Genomic DNA, 19356 nt, shown 5'->3' with positions numbered 1-19356 from the left:
GTGGACAATGTTCTGTGCAATCGACTTGCAAAGCAAACCTTGGCTTTTGCATCCTTCTCTGCATCGTGGCTACACGTAACTCCTGGTTTGGGATAGGTTCACCAAGGAAATTCTGCTCCTTTTAACTTGGTGTTTCCTTTTGTCCTTATGAGGCATCCTGTAGAGGCGCATGATGTGGGTTGAGGGGTGAACGTTTCTGGAATGGTCATGCAGGTACTTCTAACCAAAGCCTCTAAAGAAGTCTGGCTGCATGTGGGAACTCATTAACAGCTGCTGGGCACGTTGGTGTTCTCCAACCTGCCAACTGTCAGGACCTTCAGGAGGAGTCATGGATTTCTTACCCGTGGCCTCCTTTCTTTCACTCTCTCTGTGGGTTCCACCCGCAGACCGTTGAGTGCTCTCATTGCCACCCATAAAGCTGGCATCTCTTTCCAGAAAGCCTTAGCTCATGTTTTCAACCTCATCATAGCTGTTGTTTTCCAGCAACATTTGAGCTTTCTTGAGAAATCATTGCAGACTGATTCTCTAGCCCCATAACCATCAAGTCTCATTTGCCTGGTGCTGACTATGCAGCAGTAGAGCTGGGGGTTACCTGATTGGAAGTTCACCAGAAAATAAACAGGAATGTCTTTCTGTGGAAGGAAGAAGTGCACTGGAGGTGGTGTAAGATAGTAACCACTCCAGAAGCATTTCTCTAGGTAATGATGCCTGACCATACTGAGCTAAAGATCTTTTGCAGGTAATTAATAACTTACAGCTCCTGGGATTCTCTTGAATGGGTTCTTTCACTAAAGACAGTAGGTCTTTCATTTGGATTTCAAGTGTGCTTTTTAAGGGAGATGAATTTTCAGATCCTCCTTTTCTGCTTCAGCATTTGTTTAATATCAAAGTAAAAGATTCATCAGATCAGAAGCATCACAGATGCCAGAAGTGCATGAAATAAGGGGTCTGCATGAAGAAAAAGACTCTTTCAAGTGGCTTCTGTGTTGTCCTCATAACAGAGAGAGACCTGACAATATTACAGGCATGCCTGAAGTTCTGTAACAAGAGCTTGTTTTTACTGTAGATGAAGGTTTCACATAGGTAGCAAGGGAGAAATGCACATAAAACTTACTCCTAGCATGTGGAACTTTGCATGTCAGAGGCAGACGGTGTATGTTCGTGCAGTGGATTTGCTATAAAAGAGTGAAAGTTTGAATGCACACACTCACATATATCTTCTTCAGTATGTGTATAATGCTAATATTCTTTTATTTCTTTTTTTTTTTCAATAGCTGCCAGATTGTTTTCCTTTCTATGAACTGTGGTTGGATTCTTGCAGTGTGCTGTATCCAGACCTCGGGCAGGTCTCTAATGAACCGATTAAAAATCATTTTTTTTTTTCCCTGCTGCTATCTTCTCCTTTTGTAGAAGCAGAACCTGAGGTCGACAACCTCCTGGTTTCAGATGCCACTCCAGATGGCTTCCGTCTGTCCTGGACTGCAGATGATGGGGTTTTCGACAGTTTTGTTCTAAAAATCAGGGACACCAAGAGGAAATCCGATCCGCTGGAACTAATAGTCCCAGGCCATGAGCGCACCCAGGATATAGCAGGGCTGAAAGAGGGCACTGAGTATGAAATTGAGCTCTATGGAGTTAGCAGTGGACGGCGTTCCCAACCCATAAATGCAGTAGCAACCACAGGTATTGTCTTCGAAGCAAAAAAGTGTAACGTGTTCATGCCTCTTTCTTTCAGCATCTCTTCTTTTCATAGCCAGCTTGGGCTGTTACTGAGGTGTTCAAAAGGTCTCCTGCATGTCCCTCACCCAAGCTCACTGGGATCTAGTTATTTATAATCAGTCATCTCAGATTCCTTAGCATCATCGCTGTCTATTTAATATGGTTTTATTTAATTGCTTTCATGATCTGCAATTAGGCAGCAGAGTCTAGCAATTAAAGCACTGGTTTTGAGAGCCAAGAGCTCCTCTTTCTCTATCAGCCTGTTTTAGTGATTTCCTGGGACTAATTACATATCACCACTCCACAATAATTTACCTCCCTGGAAAAGAGGTAGGACAAAATGAATTTACTAGAGCTATTGAGAGGTTTATGTATGGCTTGATCAGCAAAGGATCAAGCACCATTAACTTAAAGTGATCTTAACAAGAGTAATGTGTGCTCAATAATTCAAAAGAAACTTGAGTTTTGTGCAAAATCACAGCATCATTTTCTCAGTGTCAGGGAGAGAAGGAAGTTTTTGCTCTATGCAACTGGAATGTCTTACATTATTTTTCTAGATAAATCATAGAAATCACTTATTATCTATGAAAATCATAGAAATCAGTTATTATTCAAGTGAAAAGTTCTCAAGACTTAGACTGAATTCCTGAGACTAATTTTAACAAAAAAAAAAAAAAACCAAACAGTTTATCATTTAAAGCATTTCATTTTAGCAATTTCAAATGAAACTTCTTAATTTTTTTCCACTAAAATTGCAGTATCATTTTGAAAGATATTTACATCTAAAGCCAACAAAGCAATTTCATGTGACCCAAATTAGCTTTTTTAAAAAGAGTTTGCCTATATGAAAACATAATAATTTCAGCTTGGTCTAATTCTGTGAGGAGGTGAACAAGAAGGGGAAAGGTAAAGTCAGTGTGTGAGGAAGGCACCAGAAATTCATAAAAGAGGTGTTTGCTGGGGTGTAGCAGTGTACTCCAGCCAACACACAGAAAAGGGACACGAGTAACTCAGTATTGAACAGCTTTTCCTGAAATAGCCTGGCCTCATGATTCACCCTGACGTCTCTGCTGCCAGTTGTTAGCATGGAAAGGCACATTTCTGACCAGCTCCACCGACTGCCATCACATCCCTTGAATAAACAGCCAGGGCATATATACACTCAGCCAGACATTTACATGAAGCAGAACATGCATCCATCACAAGCCACCATTCTCCAGACTCATGCAGGTTGACTGATAATGGAGAGGGATGTTTAAAGTCAGCTGTGCTTGTTAGCAGCATGTCTCCATTTTCACTGACTTCCAGGATATTTATGGTAAACCACCAAGAGTTATCATTTTCCTCATGACTACATTCTTATTCAGTTCTTTCAAGGAGATTTAGCACATGTCACCTACTGAAGCCAGTAGCCCAAAAGATGTTTGTCAGATGTAAATAGTCCATGGATAATTGATAATAGAGCTGGAGCCACAAAAATCCAGCTAAATAACTCAGACTGGAGGTTACACCACATTGGGCCACCAGGCTGCTAAGGCATCTAACTGATTTCTTTTTTAGGAGTTGATTATTACACAAACATATGTATATTTATAGCATTTCCAGTCTGGTTCCAAAGAAATATTTCTATCCCTGAAGGGGGTAGCTCAAACAGGCTTATATTCAGCCTTGCTTTGTTCTGGCCTGTGTACAAGTTACAAGTGAGCAAGGAATAAATTACCTAGGAAGTCTTTAGCTTTAGTAGAGGAGTTGATAGTAAAATAACAGTTGGAACAAGGCTAGGAAACAAACCAGCAAACCTCAACCAAACACTACCATGAAAATTAAGGCAGGAAAATAATCCAGGCTGAAAATCCTTCTCTGTAATTATCACTCAGAGCTTCCCCTTTCTGCCCTACCTGGGCACATCCCCTTGTGCACACAAGGGCAGTCTTCAGGGATCAGGTCCTCAGCTGGTGTAATTGGTGCAGTTGAGGGAATCTGAGCATTGCCAGGGTCTGTACAGCAAACCACCCACTGGCCATAAGGAAGAAGGGGGAGGAAAGATCTTGCGACGTTCACCTTTGCTGCCTTGTCCTCCTCTGTGGTTTCCTTTCCTTATTCTCTTTTAAGAAGAAATCAGTGAGGCATTTATCTAGTGACAGCCATGGGCTTGGGATTTGGAAGGATGAGCAAGGGAGGACTGGAATTTGCATTTCTCCATGTTGCCTGTACTGGTCCTGTAGCTGGCAACTTGCCCAGAGGCTGACACCATCTCCCTTGTTCCCATCACACTGTGAGTGTGCTGTGAAACCGCTGGGTGTGGGAGTTGACAACAGAATCACTCTGGTTGGAAAGGATCTCTAGGATCATCAAGTCCAACCTTCATCCTAACATCTCCCTAATCACCAAACCACAGCCTCAAGTGCTGCATCTACTCATTTTATGGACTGCTCCAGGACTGGTGACTCCAGCACCTCCCTGGGCAGCCTGTTCCAGTGCCTCACCACTCTCTCAGTGAACCCATCTTTTCCCACACACATCACAAGTAGTTCTTCCTCTATTATTTATTGGTATGTACCAATGAATGGCACTAGTTTTCCCTCAGAGCTGCTGATGGTAAAGCTGTTAAATATTCCCCTCTTTGGGGTGATGATGGTACCCACTATCCCTGCCCTCTGCCTTTGTCTGTCATTTTACCTTTCTCAGTTCTCCTGTGATAGAAAACTCCCATTATAAAATCACTGCAGTGCACAGCAGCATCACACAGATCTGCAGTGTCCAATGAAGCTGGCACAAGGGAATTGTCCACTGCTCTCAGGACAGTTGGTGTCTTTTGGAAATTCTTCTGTTCTGCTTCCTGTTCTTAAGAAAACAAAGACAGTCAGCGTATTCCTACAGCCTGTTAGCAATGAAGGAATATGTTTTTTAGCAAAAAAAACCCAAGGAAACAAAAAAAAAAAGAGTAGCAGCTACTCAGGTATCGTGGGTGCTTTAACAACCTCCCAGGAGAGTTCTCCATCTCTCACACAGCTACTGGGGAATGATGCTGGAGGATAATGCTAATCCCTTATATCTATCCAACGAATGAACTCACTTTTTTTATGAGTGACAAGACAGAAACACGCTGGCTATTTTTTATGCCTGCTTAATTCTGGCTTTCAGGTAGCTGAAGAAGATGGTTTCATTTGCTCCTTTTTATTTTTGCTGTGCTGAAAGGTGCCACTCTTACATCTCTGGGACTCATTGCAGGACTGACGCTTGCTTCGATGCTCTGTTACACTTTCTTTGCCAGGTTTGCTCCCAGGAAAGTACCTGCAGTTGGGGTACTTCAGGATGTGGAACTCTCACGTAGTCAAGGCTCTCACTACTGTTTATTATGCAGTTCATGTGGTGCAGAGAACAAGCATGGAGCCCATGGAAGTATGGACAGCAGAGTCCCAGTGGGATGGATTGGGTACTTCTTTTTCTGGAAAGGCTGGAATTCCCCATGTGTAGGAAAACCATGTGCTGGTCCATTTCTTTGGTCACCACTTGTAGCACTTTTCACCAGTCACGAGGGGTACCCCCAATGTGAAACAAAATCCATGTGATTTTCTTCTCTCTTTTCTTTACGCTCTTCTGTTCCCTTCAGACTGTACATAAATCAGTAGCAACTTTGTGTGCCTTGTAGCTTTACTATCTCCACTTTCCTTTCTTCCTTTATCTTTAATTCTTTTCTTTCTTTCTTTGGCTTTTCCCTGTGAGCAAACCCCACAAACGCAACACGTCTAGTAAGCTCCAGAGAAATAATTTATGTTTCTCTTGAGAGCTCAGTTGTTTTTCTTTCCTTGCCTTTGGTTGATTTAGTGCATTGCTGCTGGAGCTTTGGGGACACATGGAACAAACAGCTCTCTGACTCCTTCCCCGCAGACACGTTCTTTCCAAGCTATTTCAAGCACAGTTGCTTTTTTTTTTTCTCCTCTTGCCCCCCTTCCCCTGCCCTTAACCTGTCTCCACTGCTCTTGATGTGGCTGATGTTTGGTATCTCTCCTCTTTGTGCTAATGGCCTCCTCTGCGTGGGCTGTTTATTTTTTTAACACATCAGGGTTGTTTTGGTTACAGTCAAAAAAGGAAATTGGAAGTGAGATGCTCAATGTAAACTTTGAAGTGGTCTCTTTACCATGTCCTTCCAGAAGCCCTTTCCATGCTTGTTTTGCAGTAACTTAATTAAGCTTTAAACTGGAATGTTTCAGATACGTGTTTCAGGTACCCAGTCATAAGATTGGGTTGTTTTGGCAAAACTTGGGCGTTGTTTGCCCAGCTTACCAATCTAATTAAGTGGACAAATGTAGTGCTTAGGTTTCTACAGGGAAGGGCTGGCTCATATGACAGGAAATCTCAGCAGAACATGTATCTTCCTCATGTTGGTTGTACTTGGATGTCCTCTGGATGGATGTGCTTGAATGTACCTACACAAAATCATGGTTTCAGATAGAGATTCCAAGAATAAAACCTTGTCATTTCTAGTTTGAAGTCAACAGAAGTTACAGGGAATCAGTGCTTGAGAGGATGGACCCTTGATGGACTCATGCACCTGAGTCCAGGTCTTTTTAAAGCGTCCTATAGTGGAAACAAACTTTATGCTCAGGAAGAGATCTGTTGTGAAGGACTGTCACAGATGGGACTCTGAGACTCAATGGAAAGTCTAAAACTCATCCAAGTGAAACTGGCTTAGAAAAAAAATATTATAAATATAATGACTTTTGGGTAATAGAATGTTATTCCTGTAAGTATTCCTCCATACTTTTCTGTAATACTGAAATCTCTGCTGCTTCTATGTACATGATATATAGAGGAATGGCTGGAGTGTTTTTAAGCTGTGCACCACTGTAATGTTACTAAGAAAGGTCAATTTAGACCAAAGATTTCATTGTTGTCAGTACATAATAAAGTTATTAACTGTTTGGTACTCCCAGAATTAGTGTTGTTTAGGACAGAATATCAATATCATCAGCTCTCGGGTCAGTGTTCTGAGGACAGATGGACAAATGAATTCCCTTTTCTTTCTGTGTGGTGTGTTTGTTCTCTGTTCTCCACGGACAGCTGTTGGATCTCCCAAGGGAATTTCCTTCTCTGACATCACGGAGAACTCTGCCTCAGTCAGCTGGACACCCCCTCGAGCCCGTGTGGAGAGCTACCGCATCTCCTACGTCCCTGTCACAGGAGGTGAGTGACAGCAAGGAGGGGCAGGGAGGAAGATGGCAAAAGGGAGAACAGAAAGGATTTGTTGTGTGGAGACACATCTCTCAGCTCATCTCATAGAGACCATCGCTTTTTTCTTCAAACTGCTGAGCAGGATCATGGGTGTGCAGACATGGTCCCAACAGCCAACCTCTGACTGGACGTAGCGTCCCACAGCACATGGACAGGGCCTGTGAGGGAGCTCAGACCTAGATCCTGGAATGGTTGTACCCTGAACAGGGCCACATTCACAAAAAACTCAGTTCCCACTGAGCCTCTTAAGTAAGGATTTATTTCCAAACTCTCTCTTTGTTTTGTGGGCACTTTACGACCTAAACATATTTGTAATGATGGCCCTTGGAAATAATAATCATAATCCTTGGTTGTAATAGTTTTCCAAGGCAGTGATTCTTCTTACTACTCCCCAGTGTCATTTCATTCCATCCATTATATCTCTGGTTTATTGTTCAGCTTAAAAAACTTCCTGTAATTAAACAGATTTTTAACATAACTTAGAGACAGCTTTGAAAGTAAACAGCTAAAGAGCAAACATTCCCTCGCAGACATCAGGACCATAAAAGACATGCTGTTGACTAAGAGAAGTAAAGATATAGGGATTTAGATGATACAACATGCAACTTTAAATATACTGTGATCCCACCGAAGAAAGGATCAATCCACAATCATAAAATTGGGCATTTGACTATGTGTTTTCCTGGAATAAACCCTGAATTTGAAACCAATATGTGACCTAGGTCCTCACCCACACATGCAGCACCTCTTACAATAGTTTATACTATATCTTTGTTCAAAAGAAGATGGATGAAGGAGAAAATTCCAGCCCTTACCAGAAACAAAGCAGATCTAAACTGCAAGTCCTGCCCTCAGAGGTGTATAAACGTCCATGTAAAGAGTGCTGTGTTTTTGCCTGACATCTCATTTGTAAAATTATAGCTTTCTGAACAGAAATGTTCTTTTTTTTTTTTTACTGTTGTCATACCACTAGGAATGAATACAAAAATATCTTAGATTTAGGTGTCATGACAGTAATATTTTTTCCTGAGGCTGCCCACTGACATTGGCAATTATAACTAACAGGGGCAAATTCACTTCCTCCTGTACAAGTACATCCAGGTTGGTCATAATGTCTTTAACTTGAAACGTATCCTTCAAGCATGTTCTGGAGTATTGTGTCACTAATCTCTTGGCATTTGGCTTCATTCCAGGCACTCCAAATGTTGTTACTGTCGATGGAAGCAAGACAAGGACCAAGCTGGTGAAATTAGTCCCAGGCGTAGACTACAACGTTAGTATCATCTCTGTGAAAGGCTTTGAAGAAAGTGAACCAATCTCTGGCACCCTGAAAACAGGTAAGATGTAAAAAGAAAATAGTAGGACTTCAAATGCATTGTCTGTGCTGCAGGAGAGATTCAGGAACTGGACCTGCAGACCCTCAGAGAGACCCTTTTTCTTGTCCACACAAACAGTAGGAGGTTTCTTGCCCCCTCTTTCATTGTGTCTTTGCATCTCAGATGAGTATAGAACCTGTGAGTTTGATCAGGCTCCCATTTGCTAAGTGCTGAATCAATTTGTAATGAGACAGATACAATTTGTGTATTTACAGTCCTAATACATCAGAAAATCCCCACAAGTTTAGGTAATGCCATTCTACAAATGAGGGAACAAAGGAACCTCTGAGCAGTTCAGACCAGTTCCTGTGGTGGACTCAAGCTCCATATTTCCCAGGTTCCAGACTGTGTCTGGACCATAAAAAGCATGGAAAAATTCTCTCTCCTATTTTTCCTTCAGTACAGCTTTAAATTTCCCTGCAGGAAATGAGGGTCCATTCTGCTCCTGCTGGCCCTACCCTGCAGGCTCATTCTTTTTTTGAGGGACTGACAAGTATTCAGAGGACTGAGACATGAACAAGATGATGAGTATTAGATAATAACAAGACATCTATAGGCCATTGCAGCTCTACTGGAGGCAAATCCCAATTCAGGGAGAGGACAAAACTCTGTGCAAAAGAGAGTCCCAAGAAGAAGCAAGGCAGGACACATGGGGATTTTGGGTGGCTGGCTGGCTGTTTGATTGGCTTATTTTTAAACAGGCTGGGCAAGCTGGTGGAAGGTCACCACAGCTATCAGTTGCTGTCACATTATTATTTTTCCCAGCTCTGTCTCCTGAGTTTGCTCCAAAAAGCAGTCCAGATTTGGGGGTGTTGAGAGAAATATGTCATCTCTGACAGAGCCATTAAGATTGATGATATCAAGACTGATCTGAGAACAGAGTTAGTTATGTCTGTTCCCAGTGTTTAATCTTTTCACTCATTGACCTCCCTTTCCAGCAGTGGCATTTGACGTCTCTTTATAGGCACTGGTGTCTTTTCTACAGAGCTCCCCTATTCCAAAGGGAATCATAAAAGCTGCATCCAGCAGCAGTGTTTGCACGTCTTAGACCATATATTTACAACAGAACATTGCACAGAGCTGAGAATGTTTATCAAATTCCTTCACTCTGTTATTCTCTTTCAGCTCTGGACAGCCCGTCAGGCTTAGTGGTGGTGAACATCACGGACTCTGAGGCTCTGGCAACCTGGCAGCCAGCAATTGCTGCTGTGGATAATTACGTTGTCTCCTATGCTTCTGAGGATGGTAAGAAGAATTAGTGCTGGGTTAGGGAGCCTCACAGCTCTCGGGAGCTGCTCAGAAATGGGTGCAGCAATGGGACTCCAGGAGGAGAGCAGGGGGATGCTATTTCAAGGAGGTGCCTGGCTGGAAGCAATTTAAAAATGATCATTTCACTTGAGCATTCCCAAGTCAGACACGAGCAGAGAAAACTGAGATGCTTGGGAAAAAAATGGTGTTATAATTCATCTGAACACTAGAGAGTGCTAATACTTTTAGATAAGGGACTCGTGTTAATTCATGTGCAGCGTAGGTGTGTGCAGAGAGATGTGCTCTGGCCTTTCACACTTGCTCCCAGCTAGGAGAATTTTATCACTGAGTAGAACGTGGAGTTGAGTGCACGATGACACAGCTGAATGAGGCCGGGACCTGTTCTCTTCTGTGTTTTCTTCTTAGAACCAGAGGTTACTCAGATGGTATCAGGAAACACTGTGGAGTATGACCTGAAGGGCCTTCGACCTGCAACTGAATATACCCTGAGAGTCCACGCCCTGAAGGACACACAGCAGAGCGAGAGCCTCTCCACCCAGTTCACTACAGGTGCTGTGTCCCACCCCTCCGTGGGGAGAGCTGCCACCTCTTCCAGTCCCACCTGCCTTACATTTCTCCACTACCTCAAAGACAGCCAGCACATAGTACTTGTTTAATTAGAAACCTGAATTTCAATAGTATTTGCACCAGATTTTCTCTGGTGGAAGGCTGGTGTGATGGACCCAGAGGGTGGTTTTCTGTCACCAGTTCTACAGGTTCTCACACAAAGCAGGAGCTCTTCTCTGGGGACTGATGCTGGGTTACCAATGCTGAAGGTATCCAGCTGCTTTCATATTTATGGCATTCCATTAGCATCAGTGAAATCCTGGATGTTTCTAATTATCCTGACTGCTGCTTCACTTGTCCCAGGTTGTTAACTGGAGAACCAAGAGCTGAGCCATACAAATTCCATGTTATAATTACAGTGGAGAAGGGAAACTATAGCCAGGCCAAGTATGAAAAGTCTTCCTATTCAAAAGAGGCATCATTGGAACCAAAGTTTTTCTTCCTGGGAATACATAAATACTCTTCTGTCATCTTCTGTGAATTCATGGAAGGCCCAATTCTGTTTGAAAAGACATTTCAATGCAACTACTTACAATCTAAAGTGCCCAAGACAAGCCAATATTTTAACACAGATAAAGTAAATACTTTTATTTGAAAACTTCCAATGGAAAAAATACTTTTTTAACACAAAATAAAAGGTTGAAATATTTTTAATATCAAATTTCTTGGGGTAAAACATTGCCTTTTCTGACCTGTTTTAATATACTGCCCATGCAATAGCCTGTGTATTAAACTCCATGCAGATGTGATTGTGGTTGTAATTGATCTGTTGCCTCCTTCAGGACTGGATGCTCCAAGAGATTTAAGTGCCACTGAAGTTCAGTCAGAAACAGCTGTGATAACTTGGAGGCCTCCCCGTGCTCCTGTCACTGGTTATCTCCTCATCTACGAGTCCATTGATGGCAAAGTCAAGGTACAGCACTTGTAACCAAACCAGAAGGGCCATGACTCAAAATGGGGCAGTAGAGATGCTCTGAAGTGTCCAGCAATGGAACATTGCTCAATGTGCCTCAAGTTAAATGTGGTAAAACACTGAGTACCTATTTCAGTGCTCACTTAAACACACTTAAAATGTGCTCAAGTACTTTCTGATATTATATCCTGAAACAGAAGCTCAATTGCAGCCTGAATTTTGACAGTCATCTCTCCACAATACCTATCAAAGCACAAACAACCATTTCCCCTGGTTCCAAACCTGTATCGTGGAATAAACTCACACACCCCACAGAATGGGACTCTCTAAACTCAGGAGAATTCACCCCTGGGCAAGTGAGGTGTCTAAGGCCTTTGGAAGTACCTCTTGCTCTCCAATAATTTTATTATGGTCCTGTGTAACTTGATTAAACTGTGCTTAAATATGAATGAGGTGAATCCCAGCAAAAATGGCAGAGAGGTTTTGAATGCCCAGGCTGGTACATCAGAAAGGGCTCTGATAATCAAGAAGGCAAATTCCCTAAGCATACTGAAAATCAGTCTTTTAAAGTTAAAGAAAAAGAGCCTTTTGAAGACTGGAGTATGGTATTTCCTTGTCCTATAGGACAAAATGTCCCAATTTTTTTATAGTTTCATAGAGACATCTATACAATGTGTATGTTTAAGGCATGTAAATGTTTCTGCTGCCTTGCTTTGAAACCACACAGCTTATACATCGTGATAAATATTCATTTTCAGGTGACCTTTCTTGAATTTCTGAAGACAGTTATCTTGATAAAGATCTTAGAGGAATAGAAGTTTTGTATTACATAATTTAGGTGTTTAAAAATACCACAAATAATTACCCCCCAAAATAATGTGACAAAGTGAAAGGTATAACAGTTCTGGTCCAATTTTCTCACTGAGGTTTCCCTGTATTATTTCTCCTCCCCATAGGAACTCATCCTAAACCCTGAGACAACTTCCTACAGCCTGACAGAGCTGAGCCCATCTACCCCGTACACGGTGAAACTCCAGGCACTGAACAGATCCCTGAAGAGCAAAACAATCCAGACGATTTTCACCACAAGTAAGGACCTTAGAGCACGTGTACAGCTGAACTAACATACAAGTTACTGCTCTCAGGACAGCGTTGAGCTCTGCAATAAGCAGACACAGACCTCATAGAAGGGTTTTAATCCAATTGCCAGTATGCACTTCATTTGCTTGTAGTGTTGCTGCAGAATCCCCCTTGCCTTGAGCTGTAGTGTCATCTACTTTCACAAGACTGGCAGGATGAAATTCTTTTCTTTATATCCATCCACATCACCTCTATAGTCCTCTCTCTGATAAACACTCTGCCTTTCCCATGCAAAATATTGAAAGGAACATTGATCTTTAAAACCCAAACTGACCCCCTAATTTCGCTCCCTATGATGCATAGCAAGCTGTTCAAACAAATCAGTGTTTGGAGTCGAAATGAAACCAGGCACACACACACAAATCACTTCAGTGGTCCAAGGAGATGCACTTCTGGGCATTTTTTTTTTTAATTCTTTTTCTGAGATGGGTTTTCACAAAGCCACATGTGGTGTCTGGCTCAGCTCTATAACAGGACAGGTCTCCCGTGAGCTGAATGCAAGAAGAATTTGGATTCTCTGAAGGTCGCTTCACAGCTGATGTTAAAAAAAAAAGAAGCTGTTGTTCAGTATTAGCTGTGAAACCTTGTCTGTCATTTTCCCCACTTTTCATAGTTTCCAGCCCTTTCAGACCCAGCAGGACTTTCAGTCGTTTCCATTCTCCCTTCTGCCACTCATACCAACTTCAGCCCAAGGACTCACAGAAGTGCTAATGAAAGTCACTCCTTGTGTAAAGCAGGATGAACTCCACCAACAGGAGACTATCCACAACCAGAAATAGGAGAAGAGTTAAATCTGGGTGTATTTCAGTGACATTTGGCAAATTGACTCTAAGCAGGAACTGGATGTGGTGCCTTTGCCTATAGAAACCCAGTGTCAGCCTCCTTCTGGAAGATGCTTAAGCTTGGCCTTAATTCTAAAGATACATTTGTGTGCCATTTAGTGAGAGGGAAACACTGAAGTAGCTCCCTCCAAAAAGCCAATTTTCTCCAAATCCCAAAGCTGATGCAAATTCTCTGCAGCTGAGGCACAGGGAGGGATGTTCAACACACTGGAAAGGGAGCAGCAGACACTCTGTGAGCAGCCACTGTTCAAAACTCTCCTGTGGACACACCTAGAGCATCACTTAGACCATTGGTTGAAAAAGTTAATGGCCTGAGTGAATTCTAAAGGAAGAAAAGCTTTTGGGGGGTTTAGAAATTGTTCTGACTGCAGGGATGCTATTAGCTTGTTGCAGAAAGAAATGCTTAATGACATTTCCTCACAGTTGTAACTATCATTGTCTGCTTTGTTTTTTAAAAGCTTCATTTTCTAACATATTTAATATTGTACTTGGTAGCAAAATATTCCAGATATGTCTTATTGTTGTTGTAGTCCTGTCTTTGTATTTCCTTCTCCCTTTTTTGTCTTGTAATCAGATACAGGTATATTTGGTTTTACCCAAAAGTTGCTGTAAACGCAGGTCATACAAATTAGATATTTAGCTGGAGGATGCTCTCCCACCACAGCAGGGAGCAGTTATCTGGCATTCACAGCTCTTTCAAAAGGGTAGAGGCATGCAAAAGAATCTTCAAAAGAAACATTTACACAATCTGCTGTTTCCTGGGAATCTTTTGTAGGTAGGACAGCAATTACAAGCCCTTTCCTGGGCACTGTACCTGCCTGTGCCATTGATCCACAATAGATTTCATGAGCCATCTGCATTCAACAAATTCTTTGTAATTGCTGATTTCTTAAGGACTGCTTTCTGTTTTTCTGTCTGCCTGCAGCTGGTCTTCTCTATCCTTATCCTAAAGACTGCTCCCAGGCTCTCCTGAATGGAGAAACCACCTCTGGGCTCTACACAGTTTACGTGAATGGGGACAAGGCTCAGCCTCTGCAAGTCTTCTGTGACATGAGTGAAGATGGAGGTGGATGGATTGTGAGTCAAAGGGAGAAGGGCCCACCCCCCCCTCAGATGTATCTGCCTGTGCCAAGAGCTGGGGGAGTAGATCCCATCCCTCTCATAGAGTCACTATGGTTGGAAAGGACCTCTAGGATCATCAAGTTCAACCTTCATCCCAACATTTCCCTAACCACTCAACTGTCATCCGTGGCATCCCTCATTGTGCTGCATTATTGGAGCAGGGCTGAATTGTCTATAACTTTGGGGAATTTTATCACAAATAGGACACCCAGGTGCCTAGAACCAGGTTACCAGCTCATTCTGTAGCTGGAGAAAAGAGAGGTGTCTCCAAGGGGTGGATCACACCAGTGGATTCACCACCTAGGAAATGTGCCGATCATTGGCAGATGCCAAAATGACCATCTTAGAACAGATATGTACCTTCTAAATGTTAATTAGGTGAGAGGAATGTGGACTAACTCTATTTGCTTGAGAGAGACAGTGAAGGAGGTTAAAGCACAGGCCAGAGAAAGCATTTGTTCAGCAGCCACATGGCATGGTGGTCAGGCTTCCCAGGCCATTCTACAAGGGACACATCCCACCCAGACAACAAATGAGTGGCAATGAAAATGCCATAAAAAATGTCTCTGTTCTGACACCCTCAAATCTGAACATGCCAGAGGGACACAAGGCAAAGGAAGAAGGACCCAGAGAAATGTGTGGCTGGGAGACAAGGGGATGTAGAAAGTCTTGGCTGAGAAATACAGAACTGCAAGGGGCTGTTAGAGAAAAGAGAGAGCAGGAACTAGAAGGCCACATCCTGCAGGGGAGCCTGAGAACCCAGCAGAGAAACTAGAGACTTAAAGTAAGCAAGAAGCACTCAACAGTCTTGGTGCAATTCAGTAATTACAGTGAGAATGCTGCCTGGGGGTAAGGGCAGGGGAGCAGAGGTTGTGGAGGGGTTACTGAGAGAGGCTGTGGAGTTTCCCCTGGAGAGACCCAAATCCCACCTGGATACCATACTGAACACCCTGCTCTGGGTGTCCCTGCTGGAGCAGGGGGCTTGGATGAGGGGATCTTCAGAGGTCCTTTCCAACCCCATCATGTCTGGATTCTGAGCAGCAGAGCTCTGCATTTGTGAAAGCCCCATTGCTCATGTCCCTTCTGTCACAGGCAGTCTGCCCATAACTCTTCTTTGCTTGTGGTGGTTGTAGGTGTTCCTCAGGCGTCAAAACGGAAAGGAAGATTTCTACAGGAACTGGAAGACTTACGTGGCTGGCTTTGGAGATCCTAAGGATGAATTCTGGATAGGTAATGGCAAGAATTCATCTCTTTGAAAAGAAAATACAGCACAGCCCAAAAGACAAGGAGCCACTTGGAAGCCTCTGTTTAGTTGGCAAGGGGAACGTAGGCTGGGCACAGGAGGCTGGGGACAGCATGCTGCAGGGGAGGTCAAAATGCCAGGTCCAAGCCAGTCCCTCCAGTTGCAGTTCATAGATGTCACACTTCTTGGGTCACCAAACATTCCAAACCAGTGCTCTGTAAGAAGGCAGAAGGTATCCTGTGAAGCAGCTCCAAACGTTCTCCCTCTTGTACTCCTAGAACACCCCCAGCAACAAAAGCCTGTGACTCAAAGAAAAATGTGGAAAATAGAAGGAAAAAGCACATTTCAAAGTCTGTGTTACATTTTGGCAGGGGAGGTCAAAATGACAGGTCCAAGCCAGTCCCTCCAGTTGCAGTTCATAGATGTCACTCTTCTTGGGTCACCAAGCATTCCAAACCAGTGCTCTGTAAGAAGGCAGAAGGTATCCTGTGAAGCAGCTCCAAACGTTCTCCCTCTTGTACTCCTAGAACACCCCCAGCAAAAAAAAAGCCTGTGACTCAAAGAAAAATATGGAAAATAGAAGGAAAAAGTACATTTTCAAAGTCTGTGCTACATTTTGATTGGTTGTCAATGAAAGACAGTGATGGTCCCACAGCACAGCTTTGATGGCTTTTCCCAAAGGGCTGCCTGCAAATGTGATTTGAAGGGAGGAGGTCTCTCAGTCAGAGGGACCAGATTTATCTATTTGGTTTTGTGCTGATGTTACCTACAACTGGAACTGGTCACTTTGCTCACCAGTGTCCCTGCCCTGGTGTACCTGCACACGCCAGCATCACCCCCTCTGTGGGACAACACCATGGTAGAGAAAAGAACACGGGGAGACAAATGAATTGTTCATATATGTCCCCAGGTCTGGAGAACCTCCACAAAATCACTTCTCAGGGCCAGTACGAGCTGCGTGTGGATCTGCAGGACAAAGGTGAGACAGCTTATGCTGTCTACGACAGGTTCAGCGTGGGAGATGCGAAGAGCAGGTACCGGCTGAGAGTGGACGGGTACAGTGGCACAGCAGGTGAGCTGAAACAGTCTGTTTTAATTCTGACTTGTAGTTTGCTCCCTATTGGCTCAAGGTAGCTGTGTGGATGTTGCAGATCAGCCTCACAGCAGGTACCTCTTGTATGTCAGGTGTTTGAAAGGATGAACATCTCAGTATAGTTTATGTTTCCATTTTAAATCCTCCAGTCATTTCGGTGCCACATTTTATAGCATGCTTATGATAGAATATAAGCAAGTATATTAAAGGGCCATATATCTCAATTGCCCAGTGCTTGACTGTCACTTATACAGATAATAATAGCTTGGCACAGCCTCGTCTCTTGTCGGTGCAGTATGCAGCAAAGTCCTGCTCTAACATTTGTAATTTTGCTGAACAAATCATCTGCCTTTTGTAATCCTGGGTCAAACCCTGCAGCCCTTACTGAGTCCTCTTTGGGGCTTCAACAGATGAAAAGATGAATCCTGATTCACGAGTTGTCTTAAAAGGAGGTAATTCATGCTGCTAGGAGCATAGAGATGTGTGTGTGGACTCTGCCCTGTGACCAGTACATGAACTTTATGCACAGCCTGTAGGGATACAGACAGAGGATATGCAGCAGTAGTAGAATTAATGTTTATTTAATGTCTATTTAAGACAAAGACTCTGGTGCAGAGCAGTGGTAGCTGCTACAGCTTGTAAGAATCAATCCTACTATTTTCTCTTCCTAAGCATTCAGGTCTAAGATTAATGGATGGAGCAATACAGCTACTAAGGCACGAATGTGAGCTCTGCTTTAGGCACACACGGTGTGCCCAGGTGGCCAAGAAGGCCACCAGCATCCTGGCTTGTGTCAGCACTGGTGTGGCCAGCAGGACTAGGGCAGGGATCATCCCCATGGACTTGGCACTATGGAGGCTGCACCTCAAATCCTGGGGTCAGTTTTGTGCCCCTCACTCCCAGAAGTACCTGGAGGGGCTGGAGCGTGGCCAGAGAAGGGCTATGAAGCTGCTGGGGAAGGGTCTAGAGGCCAAGTGTGGGGAGGAGCAGCTGAGGGAGCTGGGGGTGCTGAGCCTGGAGCAAAGGAGGCTCAGGGGAGACCTTCTGGCTCTGCATAGCTCCTGACAGGAGGTTGGAGCCAGGTGGAGGTCAGGCTCTTCTTCCAAGGAACTAGAGACAGGACAAGAGGAAACTGCTTCAAGCTGTAGCAGGGGAGGCTAAGTTTGAAGCTGAGGAACAATTTCTTCCCCTGGAGGGTTGTCCAGGGCTGTGCCAGGCTGCCCAGGGCAGTGGTGGAGTCCCCACCCCTGGAGAGGTTTCCAAGCCGTGGAGATGTGGTGTGAGGGACACGGGGCAGTGGGGATCTGGCAGTGCTGGGGGGAACAGTTGGACTTGGTGTTCTTCAAGGTCTCTTGCAACCAAAACAATTCTATGATTCTGTGAAAGCTTCTCCTACTCCACCCATCTGCAAATGGCCACCCAGAGCCTGTGAGTGTGAAGTCAAGGGCAGGCAGACATCTTGCTGTCTCTGTTCCCAGCTGAAGAAGACGGGTAGCTCTACTGCATGGACCAGCTAAGTGTCAACCCACTGACCTTGCTTTTTCTTTTGCCTCCCCCATCCAGGTGACTCCATGACGTACCACAACGGAAGGTCCTTCTCCACCTTTGACAAGGACAACGATTCTGCCATCACCAACTGTGCTTTGTCATACAAGGGTGCATTCTGGTACAAGAACTGTCACCGAGTCAATCTGATGGGCAGATACGGTGACAACAGCCACAGTCAGGTGAGTTTGTGTTTGAAGACTTCCATAACAGATTAGAAGAAGGGGAGTTGCAGTTATGGGTCTATCTGGTGATTCATCTAGCCAGACATCAAAGCACCAACCAAGCCCACTCTCCAGACCAAAGCATCATAGGGCAAGATGTGGCCAGTTGCTCATAAAACAAGAATTTACTATCAGCAGGTGAAATATTAGTGGGTTTGTACGATTTCCAGAGGATCTGTTCCAAGTGTGCAGGGAGCAATTGTAGTTTTCAACAAGTGAAACAGACGTTGTTCCTGCCATGAAAGCCAGGCAGCATGAGCACTCTGGGGCCAGCACGTGGGTCTGTTGGCACAAGTTGTGCATGCCAATGGCCAGAGCCTTGTGCTCCTCAAAGCCCCTCTGCTTTGTGGTGCCTCTGGTCCCAAGTTAGAAACCAGCTTCCACCTGACATGAGAGCAGTAAAAGCTGACAGCAGGAGAAGAATGAGTGTCTGACCTCCCACGCTTCACCTTTGTCTCCGCAGGGCGTTAACTGGTTCCACTGGAAGGGCCACGAATATTCCATTCAGTTTGCAGAGATGAAGCTGAGACCCTCCAGCTTCCGAAATCTGGAAGGGAGACGAAAGAGAGCATAAAGGCCTGGAGGTGGTGGAGGGGCTACGGGGGGAGGGATCTAGAGAGGGGTGTGGGGAGATCCTCTGGCATCACTGGGATGGTGGGGTGTGAGGAGCTGGTATTCCGACCAAAGCATCCGTGACCCTTGGCCCAACAGAGGCTTCTGCAGCAGTCCCAACAACAAGCCTTAAGTGTCCCAGCATTTCCAGCAGAGCAGCTCCAGCTGCCCACCAGCAACGTCCTCCACACCAAAGACAACGATCTCAAGGGTTGTATGTTGGTTTATTAATTTTTATCTTCTCCAAAAGCCCCTGGGATAAAGTTCTTCCACAGTCTGACTGTCTCTTGGGTGGCCCAGGGTAGGGGAGGGAGAACAGCTTTGTACATTGGTAGTTTGTTTTAGAACCGGCCATATTTTACACACGGGAGTGTGTGTGATTAATTATCATTATTATTATTATTAGTTATAATTGAA

At 44.1% G+C, this 19356-nt stretch overlaps 1 protein-coding gene across 1 annotated transcript; it reads left to right on the top strand.

Annotated features, from left to right (window-relative positions):
* Positions 1 to 1410: 1410 nt before the first annotated feature.
* On the top strand, positions 1411 to 19345 carry LOC103776898 (tenascin-like; the record flags this gene model as incomplete). The annotated part of the gene is made up of 12 exons (XM_008944423.1): positions 1411 to 1683; positions 6784 to 6906; positions 8148 to 8291; positions 9456 to 9575; positions 10005 to 10148; positions 10988 to 11118; positions 12075 to 12207; positions 14026 to 14177; positions 15356 to 15452; positions 16376 to 16537; positions 18122 to 18285; positions 18791 to 19345. Coding segments are annotated over 12 exons (1754 nt in total), but the record flags the coding sequence as incomplete, so codon positions are not given.
* Positions 19346 to 19356: the final 11 nt, after the last annotated feature.

Source organism: Merops nubicus, unplaced genomic scaffold, assembly GCF_000691845.1.
Source record: "Merops nubicus isolate BGI_N331 unplaced genomic scaffold, ASM69184v1 scaffold21957, whole genome shotgun sequence".
NCBI classification, from domain to species: domain Eukaryota; kingdom Metazoa; phylum Chordata; class Aves; order Coraciiformes; family Meropidae; genus Merops; species Merops nubicus.
Note: the sequence above shows the minus strand (reverse complement) of the source record. Positions and strands in the feature narration are given on the sequence as shown.